The following is a 19,495-nucleotide window of genomic DNA, read 5'->3' as shown; positions in this document are numbered from 1 at the left end:
CTTACGATGAGAATTATCTTCCAACGCGTTTAACGGGCGAGAGGGATCGTGTGCGTCCATTTGAATAAACATTCGCTTCTTTTTCTCGTTTGCTGCAAATAGGGAAGTGACGCCAGTACGGGGAAGAAACTAGTTTTCTTCGTTTCCCGTTCGGTTTCTACCTCCAAGTGACCACAGAGTTCCCATCCAGATCCCTTTCTCTTCGTTCTCTACATATATGGACAAATTCTTGAAATTTCGTTCGAAAACGAGGGTATCTCGATGGAAACTCGCTTTTCAGAGTTCTGATCGTGCATCCTCCACCAAAAGTGGGGAATTATCTCGTTTGGTACATCGTGTGGAGCGATGTTGGTCCTTCCATACATTCGGTTGGATGATACATGGTTCACCCACACTCTGGACGAAACAAGAAATCAGATTCGTTATTTATTCAACTTTTATTCGGTATATTTAACATTTTACAGTATTATATATTTACAATTCTATATTGTTTTGAGGTTAGGATACGTTTCTTGTTACGGGAACGGATAAGGAGTAAAACAAAGAACATTGCAGGAAAATAGATAATCGGACAAAGACATATCGTTTGAGTATTATTTGGAGAGGTCAATTTGATTGTTTTTGAATTGAATAATGCAGAAGCTTTTTGAGTCGTCTTTAAAGTTAATAATTTTAGAAACAATGTGAAAATTGAGTAATATGTTCCAGTGTGGAGGAGTGAAAAATGACAAACGATAACGGAGTAAGAGAGACAGAGAGTGAAAGGTTGAGCGTGAGAGGGAGAACTAGATCGGAGAATGTGTGAATCGGTGTAATTATCGAAATACAAATTTTTTTTCTTCTCTCGGGGAAAATCGTGGTATCTTGGGAAGATATATGCGCACTAGGAAGACAGAATTTTCCATGTAATATATATACCCTTACGTAACTACGTTGTTTAATATTGATAAGGATCAAAAATAAAAGTGATTATTCAGAAAGTAACCAACTGTAGATTTATTTTCGAAAAATGAAATGTCTAACATTCCCGAAAGAATCTCGAAAAGTAACTCAGCTTGACTTGGGTGTTCTTATGGGTATCTGATAGTTTCCGCGGCTGAAGCCGTTGACGAATAGAGTCAATTATTATCATATGTAATAATTTTAAAAAAAGTGCAGGCACAACGAGATTGAAACTCTGGTTTCGTGATGGTAGCTGGCCACGTTACCGTCTTAGGCACTGGTCTGCCAGATTAATTCTCTTAATTTCTTAACTTTCTTTGTAAATGAAAATTTGTTTGATTTGTAGATATAGTGACTGATCTCAGAGCTACACACATCGCCAACTTTAGACCAAAGAAGTGTAAGGCAACAACTTCAGGCTAAAGAAGTTCCTTGCGTTATCACCCGCCAAAGAAATCTATGTTACTAATCAATGATAACACCTTGTTGCATATTATTATCGACTGAGGACATAAAAGATTGTGACATACCTACCTGCCAAAAAATCAGAGTGTTTTCTATACGAACTCGATTAAAAATGTAGTTTTATACCTTATTTGTAATTTCATAGAAAAATTTAGTTTCGATTCAAACCGCTACTCTACTGTTGATAACGTCGCATGCGATACAAAAATGATATGAGGAGTCAGGTGACCCCGAAAATGCAGGACATGAAAAAACATTGAACGTCACATCTATTCGGTACCTCGGCAGTGACATTGTTATCATATCACATTTTACATATATTTTAATTATTTTAATTTGTTATCAACGTATTTCTTTTTGTAAATAATCGATTAGGGACAAGAGTTCGAAGCATTGAGATGTGCCGAGAAGGTAGGGAAATTTTAACGAAGTTTATTATAAAGTTTAGCTTCGATTTAGAAGATTGGATTAGGTTAAAGTGTTAAATAAATAAGCTTAGTTCCGCTTATGTAAAAATAAAGTGTTTATTGTGTCCAAAGTGATTCTGAGCATTTGAAATAAGTCACAAGATCCTCACAGTGTCCATAAAGTGAACAAACCTTCATTAATAAAACAAAATTTAATTAAAGGGATTAAATTCAGCTTTCTCTCTATATTCCTTTTAAATCACGAAATATCTATATAAAGGTTTACAAATTCTAATCAAAAGATCGAAGTACTCATTTAAATAATATTTAATTTTTCGCAAACTAGTTTTAAACTATGAATCGAGATTGCACGTAGGCGCAATTGAAAGTATTTAAAAGGAAGCAGATTAGTTCGCTTAAATATTGTGTAATGTGTAATTAATACAAATGGAGGAGACTGATTAATTTAATGAACACGTATAATATAACCTTTACTCGTTTTAGGTCGAATTATCCAGTATTATCATATTTAATCCAATATCATAATCTGGCAATGTAAAATATGTGTATTCCTATAACTTATCCTGGCTCAAATATGTTATCCAGAATAATGACAACAATCGACAAAACAAAATAAAAACTTTCATTATAAATTTCATAACTATTAATCAATAAATAAAGATTAAGTAACATTCGTTTTATTAATAATTTGTTTTATAATGATAATATTCTTCATTGTATATCAGATTTTACATCTATTAAGAGGAATTTTATTATAATAATTTAAATGTATTTTATTAGTAAATATTAATTCATATTTATTATCTTTAAAATTTCATTGCCCACTCCATTTAGCATAATATTAAAATACATCAAAATTTAAATAGGATATCTGAAGGTTATATTAGTTTTCCATATTGTTATCAATATTTATTATTTTATTTGACTTACTAAAATAATCTATAGCGTCCGGAATTATAACCATATGCTCCATCATGGGTAAGGAGATGCAATAAAATTTCATATCACGAGTCCCACGCATCTCGTTAATTTTTCAATTTGAATTCTCTCGTAAAAATAATGGTCAACCATACTATAAGGCGTAAACCAAAATCGATTTCACGTTATAATAACCATTGAACGCTACACAAAGGATCGTATCGAAACACTGCTGGGAACGAATTCTGCTCCAAGACCAGAGTCATGTAATTACTCGTTACAATGGCAATGAATGAAATGGTGCAAAGTCAATTCTTCCTCCTGCAAATTAACACGAAAAACAATTGCTTAAATAAATTGGAGATATAGAAAAAAATAGAAATTAATAAATTTAAAACAAAAAATAGAAAAAATAAAAATCAAAGTGTACAAATGCATTCACCTAAGTGCAAAACTAATTATTTCGTAAGAGTTTTATCTACCATAATTTTGATTATTGATAGAACACATAAAACATTTCCAAAAAAAAAAGAAAAAAAAATAATACAGACAATGTAACTGTGTTTACGAAGAGATTATGAATATTCAATTTCGATGATTCACTTTCACATGAAAGTGTAAAGGATACAAATCCTTTCGCGGAAGTACGAAAGAAAGAATAATACACATATAGAAGATATAGGAAAAAAGCGGTTAAAAAGATACAGGAATTTGCGTAACGTCGGACGATGTGCTAAGTTTCGCGATTGGAGAAGCCTCGGGCGTCCAACCAGCAGAGCCTTGACATTTTCTTCGATTTTTTCTACGTATCGCTCGTCTACAAACCTTTTCTTCGATACATTAGAAAAATAAGCTGTAAGATGGACAGACTCGGTTTGGAATGTTACTTTGCATTGCGAGCTCGAAGAAAGTGAGGTTAGGGTGGCATTATAGACGCCGTTTTGAAGAATCAATATTTCAAATCGGAAGAACTATTTTTGAATAAGAAAGGTAATGCAATTGTATGAAAAAGATTAATTTATTCATACACATAGGTACGGAAATTTTTTATTTTAATTGTACCTATAGATTGAGATATAAAAAATATAATTTAAAAAAACATAATTATGCATTAGGTCATCGTTTCCATTTTGTAATATAGAAATACACCAAAATATAATTGGTGTATTTCTATATTACAAAATATAATTCCATAAATACAATTTTTGAAAAATAAATGAAATGTACATAATGCATACAAAATATGTAAAATATCCAAAGTAGATGAAATAAATCTCAATTCTAGGTCCTATCTCTTTATTTGTGTTTCTAAAAATATATATTCGCAGAAATATTTGCAGTCAAATATGATTTTATCTAATTAAACATTATTGAATGAAGTATAAATATACGATGCACTACTAATATACAATATTCTCATCCAATCTTCAATTTCTATCCAAATTCAAATTTCTATTATCCTCCCATAGTAATCCATTGCAAATCCAAATTTGTCTTATGTAACATAGCATCTCAAAATTTTGAGTGATCCCAAAAAACGTATGAGGGAGGAGAAGATCGAGAAGGAGCCGGCATGCGTGGTGGTAGAGCGAAGATCATAAAAGCTCGTGAGCAGGAGGATTCAGATAGTTTTGGTTTCGGAAGTCGAGACAGCAGGAGCTCGAGATGACCATAACAACAACGACCGTTCGTTTGTTGATCGCCTGCGGCGTCCTCGGCTTCGCGAGCTGTGAGTACTGTGACCAGTTGGAAAGTTTCGCGGGACGGCACAGGGGCAAGAGAGGGTCTGCCCTCTATGGCCCTTTTCACACGCGATACGTGTATCACGAACTGCGTATTGCGATACACGTTCGTGATACACTTCTGGAAATGAAACATACAGTCTCATTTGTTCGTGTATAGGTTGCCTGTGTCTATCGCCTGTGTTGATCATTCTTTGATCTACCGACTTCGTACGAAAAGTATCGCCAGCGGCGGAGGTACTTGGGATACAGGAAACCAGTAATCGCTATACTATATATCACGAAAATCGTCATGTGAACGCCTCCATTGGTATATACGTAGGGTAAGTGCTCCTAATATCGCCTAGGCCTAGCCCGTAATATCGCTCACCAGTAATATTTTGAGAAAAAAAAGTAGGAAGGATTCGGCAACATAAGTTCTACACAAATTATATATATATATAAGACGTATTTTATATTTGTACATGAAACGCAAATAGTATCTCTTTCGCTTGAGACCTTACCTTTTATTTGAGAACAACTGAAAATTTGGTAGGCGATATTGGGGGCACTTACCCTAGATTCAGTATCTATCTGAAAGGAGGACTATCGCTCACGTATTTTTATATCCGATATTTCCATATGTGGCACTTTCAGCCAATACGCGTGCTCCTCTTTATGATTGTGTTACGTCTATTAGAAATAACCAACCAGACTCGCATTCCTTCCAGAGGGCTTCTTTTCAACTCTCGTCTATACAAGATCGTATCTTCGAGAAAGCGAACGCCGTTCTCTTCATTTTGCAAAGCAGAATCGGTGACATTTCTTGTGTCTTATAATGTCTGGTTCCTGAAGATATGTGTGCTCATCTGTGATTACTTATGAGAGACTCTTCCTTAGGGAGACTATCTTATTCGTGACAGACTGCAAAATGAAAGATATTATTATCCCTTGCAATTTAAATTATTCAAAATATATCGTTTAACGAAGAATACGTTTTATTTGCAAAAAAAAATATTATCACTTGTAATTTGCTCGTTATGATGGAATTTATTAAGAATGGATGATTGATAAAAAAGAAATTGTGTAATCATAGAAAAAAATCTCTATTTTCAAGGATAACGTTTCTAATTTTTCAATTTTCTAATAAACTATGAAACTTTAATGAATATTTTTAATAAGTATCATATTAATTTCTGCCAAAGGCCTTCGATTAATTAAATGTTATTTAATTAAATGCAAATACTAAGATATTAATATACGATGTTCTTATTCAAGCTAGAAGAATACATACCAATTCTTAAAACATATAGATAGATGAATATACATTTTCCAAGTTCAAGTGTCACATGATAGAACAGGTATAATTAGCAATTTTGTATTCAGTCAATGGAATCATATGATTATCACAGTTATTGCGATAATAGGGATTCCAGAATCAGTGTAAGTGCTAGTAATTGCAGTGAAGATAAAAATTGGCAGAGTACTTGTTGCAATGAAGTTTACAGCTCTTTAAAATCTGATCTTCTATAATACTGAATTCTATAATACTCATACTAGACATCTTCTATCATAATGCCCCATAAAACAACATATCTACAATAATACTAATGTTATCAAATATGTTATCTATAATAATACTACAGATTCATATATAATACAGAATATCCATAGAATATTTCCCATAATACTGATCTAACCGGTTCTTTCAAGAATCCAAGAATTACAGCCTCTTTTATGGATTCAGAATGCATTAAAAGATACTTCAACAGATTCTTCTGGTCATTATGTAGGTTTGTAAATTAGTGGAAACAGATGGAGAGAGATATTTCAATGGCTTCAGCTTGTTTGCTCATGTAAATTGTGTCTTGTTGCTTAGGTTCCAAATTATTCCATCGATAAAAATAGTCGTGTTTGTTAAAATTCATTGACTGTCCCGGTAAACCATTCAGCTTTTCATCATCATGTTGCATCACCACGTCACATTTTGCACGACCATTCTCCCACGATAATTCTCATTATCGCTTTATGATCAAAACACACCGTTTCTCATTAAGATACTCACTCGATTGCCAACCTGAGTGTTATTCATTATTCACGCTACAAAAAAAATCAATTTTTTAATGCCGAAGATTTATCTAGAAAAAAGGAAACTTCCAAGTTTTAATTCGCTAATACCGAACACATCAACTAAGAAGTGAAACATTTACAATATACGCTTGCAATATTTTCTAATCGTGTAAACAAACGGAGAGTTCCAATAAAGCATACTATAAATCATAGATTCCCGATTTTGTAATAAGTTACGTAAACTGAAGACGACGATCTCGACGCCCGAGGGAAGCTACAGCTTCCGCTAAGTGAAGGAGAGATGCCTAATCCTGAACTGGCATTAAGTGGTAATTTAACAGTATCGTCACGCTATACTTTCAGACTTTCATACCTTCCGTGATTTTTACGCGTTTTACATATACACATATATGTAAGAAATTCTACAAAAGTTCACTTAAGTACTTTCAACCATATAGTTTGAATCTATAACATTTAAATTTTTAAAAAGGTTAAACGGGGGAATCCTTTTATTTGCAACTATTTTATATCGCTAACTACTTTTCCAAAATACTTTTCCATAATTGCATAACAATGTTTTATGTACGTATTTTAATAACATTGCATTTACATAACTTTTACGCATTATTTCACTCCTTAGTTGCTAGTCAGTGAACTGAGCTGCTTATTTGCCAAATCGGTTAACTTCGCAAATCGTAAAATAGAGAAAGTTGATGAAATTATGTAAGATAAGCGTCAATTAAATGCTTTTCCATCAAGAAGTTTCAAAAATATCAAAAAGTAGAATTAACCACTTCGAACGACTTGAATTAGTATCAATTTCTATTTCGGTTCGTATAATTGAATAATATTCAGTGTAAGATGAAGATAGATAGAGAAGTGCGGAGGTCAAATCGCATCCTCGAACTTTCTCCGTTCGAGAATTCGATAGTGAGCGTGAATACATGCGCAGTTCAGGGACCGGTTTCGTCTTCAAGGTGCTGCATTATGCAAGGGGCCAGGGTTTCCCAATTCGAAGGACCGCGAAAAGAGCTCTGCAAGTATTAACCATTCATTAGCAATCAGCGTCTTCTGTATTTGTTTAACTTATCAATAAAGAAATAGAATGGCGTTAAGCGTAAAAGAGGAAGACATTTTTTAAAAGCTCTGAATATGTAAAACAGGAAAAAGTATATTACAGAACTGATAATTAAGGATATTTTTGATATTCGATAATAATAAATGAAAGAATTTAGAGAAAAGATTTTATGGGAAACTTGTGCAAAAAATGTTGAAATAAATTGTGATAGATATATAAAAGACAGTAGTGAATAAATTCAAACAATTAATATACATATATACATAATCTTATATTGAGATTGACGAGTTGAAGAAGAACTAGACCAGATTTATAGAGAACAGATTATTAAATTTAGTAAAACTAAATCGAGTGGATAAAGAGTGGATCAAAAATTTTTAATAAACTGTGACGAGTTACTTTTATCTTTTAAAAAATTATAAATCACAGAATTTCTTAAAATCTACTTTGAACTGATGGAAAATGAAAACATTTGGCAATATCTATTCCTGGAAGATCATCGTCGTGGATCACTTCAGAAATTATGAAGTAAGAGGCACAGAACCAGTGCAAAATGATTCTGTAACAGAAGGTGAAGTAACTCGGACGATTTCATAAAACTCTCATCGAGAAACTCTGTCGTGAAATAATATTGGAACAGGTGTTTGACAAATGTACGTTGAAAAACCTGGATTCTCCTAACAGCTTCATCTTCACGTTCCATAACAGTTACTTGCAATCTCAAGAGAATGTTCTTCTGTTATACTGTGACTGCTTTATTATTTTCCCTGAAATTCAAATTTTCATTATTAATTTATTTCATTATTAAATATATAACATATATGATATATATATTCTAAATATAATACATATTAAATTATTATTAAACAATATTACTGTTAGCATTACATATAAACATATTTTTTAATATTACATAGGCAAACTGGATCATTTAATATGTTTAGGACAATTTCCATCTATTACTTCAATTAAAAAATATATTTGGAAATTGCAAAAATATTAACAAATATATACTGCAACATATCAACAGAAACAGTTGTATAGGCTGCTGTAAAAAAATTCCAAAAGGGAAACCTAAAAGAACCATATGTTATAATGAACTTATTATTTCTCTGAACCAAATTGTTTCAAACGTTTTTCAATGTAACAATTCCTCTGGAAGAAAATCGAGGGTGGAATATTTACTGGATCATTAACAACCCAATTTTTCCCACAGAGTATGGAAATAACATGATTCAAGATTAAATAGAGTTAGCAAGTAAAGAAAGCTGTTCATCTTATTTTTACAGCGGCCAGCGTACACAAAGATAGCTGTCCTGAAAAGAATGGTCGATTTTCTGTGCCATCCCAATGTGACGCTTACATCGAATGCATTGATGGTATCCCGGAACACAAATTATGTCCTGAGGGACTCTTATTCAATCCTAACGTGAGGTTCGCCTATCCTTGTGAATATCCTGCCGGTGTGAATTGTGATGGAAGACCTAACCGACGTTAGTATCATGTGACAATAGTCTTTTCAAATTTGATCATTTTTTTTAAATTAACTCTGCAATATTATACTTACATTTTACAGGTATAGAATTTCATCGTTGAAGATATGTGAACACAGCATTTAAATGCCTGAAAAATAATTTTATTGGCAATTAAATTAAAATAATAAAAATTAATTTTCAGAGACACCACAGCCAACGGATGACTGTCCCCATCAGTATGGTTTCTTCAAAATCGGAGATCAACAGAATTGTGGCAAATTCATGTCCTGTGTAGAGGGGAGAGCACATGTTTTCCATTGTCCCGAAGGGTTGGCCTTCAACTCTGAATCTTATCGTTGCGACTGGCCTGATCAAGTACCAGACTGCGATGTTGAATGTGAGCGGATTTTATATCTCCTCTTCTTTACATCTTTTAAACATGTTTTTTATCTTCTTTCGTCGCATCACAGCGTAAGGGATTTTTTTACATATTAAAAGCATCATACAAGAGCAGGATTCCTACAGAAAGTGGAAGATGACGACTTAACCTAAACACATCATTCTTTTCACATTCTAGAATTCTTACAAATATATATATTTCAATATTAAAGAATTATAAACATTTACGACATTTGTAAGATATTAGTTTATTTTTAATTTTCAAGTTTATCGTCAAAATTTCAAATTAATGAAAGACTTGCCAATTATATTGGGAATAATTGTTTTTGTTATTGCAATTGAGGTGCATTCTGTAACAGGACAGATACACCAATTAATATTTCAAGAGAGTTAGATTTTTTTGGAGTGAGTTCAAACAGGGTCTTTCATACATCTGTGACGTTGTTGACACTGTTGTCGTTAAGATACCCAAAGGAAAAGATTTTGATGTTATTTTAAATGTCATTAAATATGTCTAATTAGAGCGAGAACATTTATACCAATAACTTACATAGTATGGTAGCAAAAAGTGAAATTGTGCTGTTGTGTGATTCGTGACTTCAATTACACTGTTTAATTGTTAATTGCTGCTTTACTATTGTCAATGTAGCGTTCTTAGGACTACGGTGCCCAAGTGATCCTAACGATGAAAATCGACTGTACAAGTTTGAGTTCTACGCCAGTCCTTATGACTGTCAACGTTATTTCGTGTGTGTGAATGGTCGGCCACGATTGCAGGTCTGCGAAGAAGGAAAGGCTTTCAGCCAGCTGGAAAACACATGTCTTCCCGCGCACAACGTCAGTGGATGGTAAGCGGATTTATAATAAATTTCCAATAAATCTCAAACAAGAGATGCAATTCTGTCAACACTTCTTCACTCGCCTATTTGACTTATAAGTCCTTCACGTACAAAGTCGTATTATATAGTCTAATAGTTATATCAGATAATTAGTGTAGAATTCATAATAATAACAATAATAATAATAACAATTTTTTAATTCTCTAATAAATCTTTTTCACTATTTTGTATTGTTAAATATTAGTAATATAACTATTTGTCTACTTTAGTAATTAGGTAAATTTTGTAATTGGAGCTTCTAGGTAATTGACCAACGTATAGAAACACAATATTCCATTAAAGTCTTTCCTCCATAATTTAATATTACGTAATTCTTCCATAAAATTGTTCATTTTTTGTGAATTTTTATTTAATATGCCCTTTTTATTTTCAGTGAACCACTTGGTTTGCCGCATGAGAAAAAGAAAATTCCATTAATAGGTACAGTTATAGAGGGAGGATCATAGTGATGACATTAATGTACGAATGAATGATTTGCAAAGAGATACGCTCATTTGAGAGTAAAACTATCACGAGTTGCTTTCGAGACCATTTCTCGCAAATGGACACTATGTTCAGAATGAATATCCGATTTGATAGTGCCCAGCATAGTCGATCTCAACGCAGTGTCTACTTGCAAGATATATCTCAAGAAAATAACACATGCAATTTCTATTGTGTGCCACTGTAGAAACTACAAGAAAATGAGTAGAATGTAATAATGTAAATACATGAATCATTGATAAGAACTATTGTAAAAATGATGTGCTTGTATTTAGCACAAAATTGTAGACCAAATAGTTTTCAAATAAAAAAATCTGTTAGGAAAATAACAAACAATGTATACATATGTTCCACTTTATTTCAATCAATTATGAACTTTTACATCGAATATACATATATAAGAGCTTTGACTTGATCTTTAAAATAGAAAGCTGTTGAGACAAAAGGTAATATAAATGTTTTTAAATATGGTACGATCCAATGCAATTACGCATTTGTACTTTTTAACAGATATAGTACTTTTCCATGATTTAATCAGAGAAAATGTTGTATCAGAGACGCTCTCATACACTGGAATATTTCATGTATCTAAAAATTTACATATCAAAGTACTGAATCTGTTTATCAAGTCTTCATTTTAAATTCAAGCTACTACACTGATTTACTAATTATGATTCATTCTTAATATTGATATGTTCGTTCAATAATATTTTTCCAACGAATCTTCCTGGTAAAACAATAACAGCGAACAAGAAAGGAAACCAATAATTGACAATGAAATTGACATCGAAAAAATTCCACGTAACCCTCGTTAATCGGAATGTCTCCATACATCTATGTTTAATTATGAACAGTCGAGAACGTGATAACGGATAATGAATTGATTAGATTTGAAATACAGATAGGCAATAAAGCACGTGGAAAATTTTCAAGCGATCTCCTCGTGTTCGTAAACTGAATTCATTGCAAGAAATAACAACCCGAATACACACATACAAGTATACACAAGAATAAAAACATACATTTGCTTGCAATTGTACATCATAAATACACACGTCACTGACAATTATTCACATATCCTATGTACAAAGTGATAAACGACAAAGGACTACATCTTGACAGTTAATCCAGACTCATTGGGAACGGATATGGACATCATTCGATTTCAATCCGTTCCATATTAGCAAAGTACAAGTCTCAGGAAATCCACGTAATCCTGGTCAAATGAATTCTTTGCTGACACTAGTACTACCAACCTGAACTATTTCCTTAATCTTTTTATCCTGATAAGAATCAAGAGTAATTTTGTCAAACGTATGTTTTGTATTTTTCGCAAAACAATTAGTGGGTGGTAGTTCTAGAGATAATGCGATATTCACAGACTAACGGTCGTTCATTTTGCTCGTTGACTACACGAAAAAATAATTGAAGATGGATGTACAATATATAAAGCTAATACATATGTATATCCAACTTGAATTATTATATATCTACATCCGTTTACAGTCGGGTTCAGCAGATTCTGATGCAGTATAACATCTACAGGTCAAAGGATAGAAGAACATGTATAAAAAAATAAACGTGTGTCTTTAAGTTTAAAATCTCCAGTTTATAATTTTAAAGAATCTGAGATATATTATTATATAAAAAGATAGCTGCTTAAAAGTCCTGAAAAACATTTGTCGTTAATAATTTATTACAAGTATATCCACAGTGCAATGTTAAACGAGGGAAGATAGATTTATTAGCCAATAGTTTCTTATTTTCTAGTCGTACAATAAATATTTCTGTAAAGAATAACCCTGTGTGTTTACAGTTAGCAATTTAAAGCAAAATGGTCATAGAAATACTGGCAAGTCATTTATCACTGTTACAGTTCAGCGTTAAATTGCATTAATTACCCTACGGTGATAATACTTGTCAATTAAATTGTTTCGTAAATCACTCTATAGTAAAACTCAATGAAATCCTTTAGAAACCTTTGTATAACAATTATAGTGCAAATAGTAACATCTACTACAAAAATAGAAATTTTGTAAGTCCATCTTCCCTCGTTTTAGCAACTTCATTATAAAAAATATAGAGTAATACAAAAGCAGTAGAAGAAATGTGGATGTTGAACAATTCAAGACTTTTTAGCAGCGTTATGATTAAAACAATTTTGGCGGACCGTTGATGTATTTACAGTCTTCGTACGTTTTATAATAATCGTGTATAGTACACGTCCTTCCACTGAAAAAATTTTCTCATTATTTTTATTAGCTGTTTGCACGCAGAGTCTTAGTAGTAAACTGATTTAAATCTGATTACGGGTTTTATGAGGACCCATGATGTAAATTGTGTAGCTCGTAGGCGAGATGACAACACTCTGAATCACTCCAACAATGCTGCTCTCGAATTCTGTCTGTATTGAGCCCTGTGCAAGGCGTTACTTCCGAAACCTAAAATGAAATCCAATCTTAGAACATAGATTTATTAATCCCTAGTTAGCTGAAAGTTCATGAAAAAATACATTACCTCCATTTAATATACTTTTAAGTATATTATTAAATATTTAATTCATTCATTAATTAATTACATTTATTTATATAAGTAAATAAACGCTTCGATATCTTTGAAATTTCTATAACATTTTCTGAGCATAAAAAATTACTTTTATAAAATTGCTTTTTACACTTGATCATGTGAATAAAAAGAGTGTAACTCCATCATGTAGATGGGTGGAGAAAACTCTGTACTCACGTTCGAGCAAAATGAAAGTAAGGATTGATCCGTGTATTTACTGTAGAGGGGTGACGTGTGATTCGCCTGTTGATCCTGATTTCCCGGATATGCGCTCTGTCCGTTCCCTGCGATTTCCAAGTAACCTCTGCTGCTCGCTAAACTACCTCCTCGCGTGCCAATATCTGAGAGAATGAGCAGTCACATTCCTTAACGCTTCGACACCCTCTTAAACTCCATCAGAAATACATCAAATATAAATAATCAGACCAATTTACATTGTAGCTCACGCAATTTTACAAATAGAATACTTTCAATGTTGACATAAACAAATATAGAATGGCAAATAAAATTGTTTAAAAAGAGTTTGAGAATTTACAATTATTCTCCCGTCTAAAACTCATTTTTTGGGGACAACATTATATATGGCAAGACAAAGGAGCAATTTTGCATGAAAGATTGAAGAGGCATCGGTAAATCAACGTGGAAAGCATTGAAAGCGATATATCATACTATCTCTAAAATTTTAATATTCTTTCCACTTCGGGATGAAAAATATTGGAGATCTACAAGCAAGAGAGCAACTATTCTGTACAGAGATTTGCAAGGACAAATGCAGAGATTCGCTGCTTCTACTGAACCATAAATAAAAAAAAAAAAAAAAAAATGAAAAAAAAAATAAATGGGAAGAGGAACTGCATCATCATCATTCACGACAAATTATAGCAAATGACTGGTGAAAGTCTTGAGCACTGGAATATTAATAACCAGAAAAGAATATCAAGTTGACGACTAATGATTCTCGTTTTAATCACCAACTATTCTATAGATTCACTGTAGGATAACAACCTATTTCTCAAGGTATTATAATTTAATACGGATTGATATTTGCCGAAAGTAATGAAATAGTGATCAACTAGTCCATAATAATATAAATATAAAACAAATGATCTCATCACGCATACCAATTTTTAATGTTGGTGGGAATCTTTCGTCAAATTAAAATACATTAATTGATTAGAACATAACACAGAAACATGCAGACTGGTGAAGATATGAAAATGAAATGTCAAAGACGGTGTTGAAAATATAATAGCCAGCGGTATCGAGATAGCATTGAAGGCGTGCGTGAGAGAACGAAGGATTTGATAGGATAGAGAGGACACCTTGTGTACTCGCCATCGAGTGGGTTGAGCGTCGAGCTGTCCTGTCGTGAAGAAAACAGAGCCAAGGTTCTTTCCACCAACGTGGCCGCTTTGACCGTCTACCAAGTTTCGATGCATTGCAGCTGCACGTGCTGTTAGAGTGGGTGGATGGTCTTGAGTTCCACCTAGTGCGAAAACGAGGCAATTTCTGGCTCCTGATCGCCTTGGTTACCTCGGTTCGCACCTCACCGTTCAGGAAACAATACAAAACGGCCACGAAAAAACCCTATTACCAAAAAAAGAACAAGAAATTTAATTAAGAACCATAATTATAATGTGGCAATGAACAACTGACGAGGAGAGAACTTTAAGTCACAATGGAATGGAAAGAGCAGAGAGAATTGGACGTTGCAGATGAAGATATTATAAAATAGTGAAGTCGAAGAAAAGAGTGTAGAGACTCTCTAAGTCATATACCTGAAAAGAAGCGAACAGTTGGTCGCAGAAGAGCCACACAACTTCAACAGTCTCATCTACACCAATACTATAAGACATGCCTAAGAAAACGGTATAATGTACTCCAAAAAGTGGCACCAGGACCAATGTACTTTTCGCCCACCTTCTGCAAAGTAATTCAGAGTCTTTAACACGCGAAGAACAATCTACGCTCAAAGAGAATTGAAACTACTCATCTTCTGGAACAAGGTATAACTTGTAGGAGTTCTCAGAGAAACTAGGTTGTGTAAACAGGAGTATAACTCAAAGGACTTATCGGAAATTAGGTGGCGAAACTTACTTGTATCTTTGCGTCTCCTCCGATACTGTGGACTTGAGCTTCAACAGGAGCACTCTAACGATATTGACGAACAGCCCAAAATTGATCTGTGGAATTTGAAACCGGTGATTCTCATATTCAAGTCTATCGAAGTGATCAAAAAGTTTTAATGTGGAAAAAGTAACGAACACTTTTCCCAAGTTGCGACAAGGAGAGTGAGACAAAGTTGAACAACTTGAATAGAATATAGAAGATACACGATTATCTTGGAAAATTCCTTATATAGCCTGACGCAACTTACCAGAATCGACAGCATAGTCGGAACTCGAATAAGGAGGAAGAGGTTGGAATTTTCATGAGTGGTCCAGCAATACTTGTTGTCAAGAGTCACTCTCGCCACTATCCAGCACGATACGAATACAGCTGGCAGACCTGAGGGCACAGGCACGTAGAGAAACTAACTTTCCTACTTTACATGATAATTTCACTAAAGCAGTTTAGGAAACTCTAAGCAACAACAAAAGACAACACGAACGACAAGTTCACATCGCCACTGCTATCTTTCATGATGCAAGTCCTTCCAAAATTGATATTTCTTACCACATTAATATAAAAAAAAAAAAAAAAAAAGAAAGGAAAGAACAAAAACAGAACTATGAATTATGTATATCGTATGAATGAACAATGTACTTGATAAGATTTAGAGCAGCTCAGAATTTTCAGGGAATTACTACGTTACTCAGAAAATAGCTATTGAGAGATGCTCACCCCATCCGAGGCAAACGTAGCCAATGATGCTTGAGTTTATATCGGTGAAGAGTGCTAGAAAGACTAAGTTGTGCAAGTAGAGACCCTCCATTAGTATCCAAAAGTAGTTTGCAAGGATGAAGTATTGCCAGAAGCTGGTGAACACCTTGCACAGCCAGCTGTTTTCTTTCTCGTCCACTAGCCAATATGTGTTTCCATTTTTTATCATAACATCTGAGGCTAAGGCGATTCCAGAGACGAACAGTATGTCCTTCATCAGTGCCATGAACGCGCGGAGCATGAACGAGGCGAACAAATGCATGTGCAGCATATTCCGGGGGCACCTCAATTTCCTACGTCCAATTTGGGATAAACTTAAAGTAATGATTTGGGATTTTAAAGATCAGATATTGAAACATGTTAGTTAAAATAAAATTAATAAGTTGTTCCATGTGTTTGTATTTCTAATTTTTCTTGTATGAAATTATAAACAACACTAGCATTAAAAGCGTCTGGCGGATGCAGATGATAAGAGAATTGCTGAATAAGAAAAAAGGAGGATCCGCCATCAAAAAAAAATATAATTTCTCTCCGACTAAATTCTCTTCTCTACTCGATGAAATTGCAACGGTCGGATTACTCGTATTTTGATTTACCCCCAAGAAATAAAATTAATTCAACGTTATACTTTGAAACGCAGAATTTGTGAATTAATATATGGAAGTCAATAATTGTAAGTATTAGGACAAACTCATGCGACAACCTAATATAGTGAAAATGGAGGATTAGAAAAATTGAAATATTACAGGCTCCAACTCTAAATAATAAAAATACCTTTTACCATAAGCTACTTATTAAAAATTGAAAAACAGGAATAAAAAGTAATATCCCTGAGCTGATACTTACTTGATCACAACCAAAATTAAGAAAGCTATCACCAGAGTGAAGAGAGAGACGGTATACCCGACTTTCGAGATGGTCTTTACTATCGGAAAAAATTTCTGAAACATAAGTTACTGTTAGTTAGAATACTTATTAAATCTTGCAAAGGTAATTGGAGACATTACGAAGCACGGGGGAAATCAGTCTGCGCGAATGTGATCGATAAACCGCAGGTTTCAATCAAAGAGAGGCCACCGATATGGTTCACATGCTAATTTTGTTGCGAAAGCAAATTGGCCATGATACAATATTCTGTTTCCCCGTTTTTCACGAAACGATTGTAACACTATCGAATTAATTACACGTAATGGGACTTCACGTCGTGCTAAGCAATTCTGAGAATTGCAACAGGAACGCAATAAATAGTCTCTAATCATCGATTGCCTTTTGAAAAATGTTTGACCTCATTCGCGTAATTCCCATCGATTTCTATCTCCTCTGAACGAGTTTCTGACATTTCTGTTCCTTTTTCCACAGATTAGCTTTTTTTTTCTCGTGATCAATGAAGTCTTGAAGCTTCAAAGTCGTCAAGGTTTCTTAAAGATGATAACAAAAAAAAAAAAAAAACTAAGAATCTGGTTCCACAATAGTATTATTATTATATTTCCTAACGACCCATTCAATTAAATATGCTATCTGTGGATTCATTCTGGATGGTTTCTTATTAATGTCGCTGATAAATTTAGTAGTGTTCACAAGCATTTACTTTAATAAGAGTGCCGTTGTTCTTTTCACCACCGGGCAGTGCCACTACAACAGTCACCAATGAATTTCTGTAGCATTGACTGTAGTTGCTCCAAGTACTATTGGTACTACTATTCCAAAACCACTGGCCATCTGACATGCATTCTCTGGATGCATTCGCCTGGAAATTCAAATGTATTCGTTAGAACAGATCGTGAAGTACAAGCGAAACACACCATGAAAATTGGAACAGTTGAAATTCGTTATTAAAGCGTTAGATTTCCTGGTAACTTCAAATTCTTGTGACCCCTAATGATTCAATAATAGCAATACGACAATGTAATAGGCACCATTTTATTAAGTTTTCATTAGAAATTCCAGCAATTGTAATTTTAATTATGATAATTACCTGGACATCAAACCCAGTGATATAAGATGGACAGGGCAGGATGGCCAACTCCCCAGGTGCCGTTGATTGCCAGCACAATATCTCATCCCAAACTTCCGGGCACCAGCCTGCGCACCATGACATTCTTTATGTTTTTTGTTTTCATTTTTTACACGGCAGGGAAGCAATATATCACGCTATGGTATCGCGTGTGCATGAAAGAAAAAAAGCTGACCGGGTGGTTTTTATTTGATATCACTCATGGGAAGGTATTGGATTAAGGAGCTTTTTATCATCATCCCACATTTACTCGGCTTTCAAAAGTTCGTTCAATTTTGCTCTGATTTCGAAAACTCTTCATTTCGCCGAAACGTGACTCTGCTCTCTCATTTTCGTCAGAGGTAAAAGCTTTCAACTTTAAAGCAATTCCCGTTACACATTTTACATAAAATTCTCTATAAATATATTAAACATCTTTAGACAGTTCTTTACAAATATATTTTATAATTAATGGTCCAGTGAAGTGGTGTAATTATAATTGTGCGATCAAGGTCCAATCAAATATTTATAATTTACCCCTTAATTAAAATGTACAACAATATAATTTCCCTGAGAATATCGTTGGCTATGGTAACGATCGAGATCTGTAGAATTTTTACAAAGGCTCTTTGTCGAATATTTTGAATTTATTTCTTCATGAATATTTCCTAATTAAAATTTCGTAGCAACGAAATCTGAATAGATATCGTTAATTAAATTAGGGATTGGGTTTCTTGGAATTTCTTTCTGAGAATTTAAGACAGAAGTTTTAATTTGTTCCTCGATAAATAAAATTCCATTGGTTCGAGCCAGTGATATCATGGACAAAAATAATTTTTCAATGAAAACGGTTGTCGAAACGAACCGGGATTTGCCCGGTGTATTTTTCCTCGAATAATGGACACTTCGACATATCGTGCCGAGACATTGTGTCAACTGAACGATCTTGTCTGCTTTTTTTATTCAATGAATTCTCTTGTGGCCATGCGCGACGTCAAACGAATGTTCTGTTTTTACATCGAATATTGTCGTATTTTAATTTTACATATTTCCATTATCTCCTACTATATAGTATTATTACCCTAAGTACAGCATTATGAGATATTGAACGAAATGGAACTACAGAACTGATGCAAACAACATTTTTTATCGCGTCAATCGATAACGCAGTCAACA

At 33.6% G+C, this 19,495-nt stretch overlaps 2 protein-coding genes and 1 pseudogene across 7 annotated transcripts in view; 1 reads left to right on the top strand and 2 right to left on the bottom strand.

Moving 5' to 3' along the window:
- The first annotated feature begins 1,647 nt into the window (after positions 1-1,647).
- LOC117242423 (protein obstructor-E-like) lies at positions 1,648-11,207 on the top strand. 3 transcript variants are annotated; one of them, XM_033509050.1, is made up of 6 exons: positions 1,648-1,818; positions 4,279-4,482; positions 8,912-9,115; positions 9,300-9,494; positions 10,146-10,344; positions 10,769-11,207. In XM_033509050.1, the coding sequence occupies exons 2-6, from the start codon at positions 4,419-4,421 to the stop codon at positions 10,839-10,841; spliced, it is 735 nt and encodes a 244-aa protein (XP_033364941.1). In that variant the 5' UTR covers positions 1,648-1,818; positions 4,279-4,418; the 3' UTR covers positions 10,842-11,207. The 3 variants fall into 3 exon arrangements, with proteins under 3 accessions (XP_033364941.1, XP_033364940.1, XP_033364939.1); XM_033509049.1 differs by lacking the exon at positions 1,648-1,818 and adding an exon at positions 3,760-3,787; XM_033509048.1 differs by lacking the exon at positions 1,648-1,818 and having other exon boundaries at positions 4,223-4,482.
- On the bottom strand, positions 6,002-7,009 carry LOC117242424 (annotated as a pseudogene).
- An 11-nt stretch (positions 11,208-11,218) lies between the features above and the next one.
- Positions 11,219-19,495, bottom strand: part of LOC117242422 (parathyroid hormone/parathyroid hormone-related peptide receptor-like) — a 29,634-nt gene continuing 21,357 nt past the window's right edge. Inside the window, exons 4-13 of one of the 4 annotated variants that reach the window (XM_033509043.1) lie at positions 18,302-18,408; positions 17,915-18,073; positions 17,173-17,267; positions 16,288-16,640; positions 15,821-15,951; positions 15,541-15,626; positions 15,222-15,366; positions 14,766-15,030; positions 13,621-13,784; positions 11,219-13,319 (exon numbers count right to left, since the gene is read on the bottom strand). In XM_033509043.1, coding sequence (XP_033364934.1) covers positions 13,194-13,319; positions 13,621-13,784; positions 14,766-15,030; positions 15,222-15,366; positions 15,541-15,626; positions 15,821-15,951; positions 16,288-16,640; positions 17,173-17,267; positions 17,915-18,073; positions 18,302-18,408 — 1,631 coding nt within the window. In that variant the 3' untranslated portion in view covers positions 11,219-13,193. Of the gene's footprint in view, positions 13,320-13,620; positions 13,785-14,765; positions 15,031-15,221; positions 15,367-15,540; positions 15,627-15,820; positions 15,952-16,287; positions 16,641-17,172; positions 17,268-17,914; positions 18,074-18,301; positions 18,409-19,495 lie in introns of those variants that run through there. The other 3 variants (XM_033509044.1, XM_033509045.1, XM_033509047.1) reach the window with 3 other exon arrangements.

This window comes from Bombus vosnesenskii, unplaced genomic scaffold (assembly GCF_011952255.1).
Source record: "Bombus vosnesenskii isolate JDL3184/JDL3185 unplaced genomic scaffold, Bvos_JDL3184-5_v1.1 scf7180000016274, whole genome shotgun sequence".
In the NCBI taxonomy this organism is placed as follows: Eukaryota; Metazoa; Arthropoda; class Insecta; order Hymenoptera; family Apidae; genus Bombus; species Bombus vosnesenskii.
This window is presented reverse-complemented; position numbering and strand designations above follow the sequence as displayed.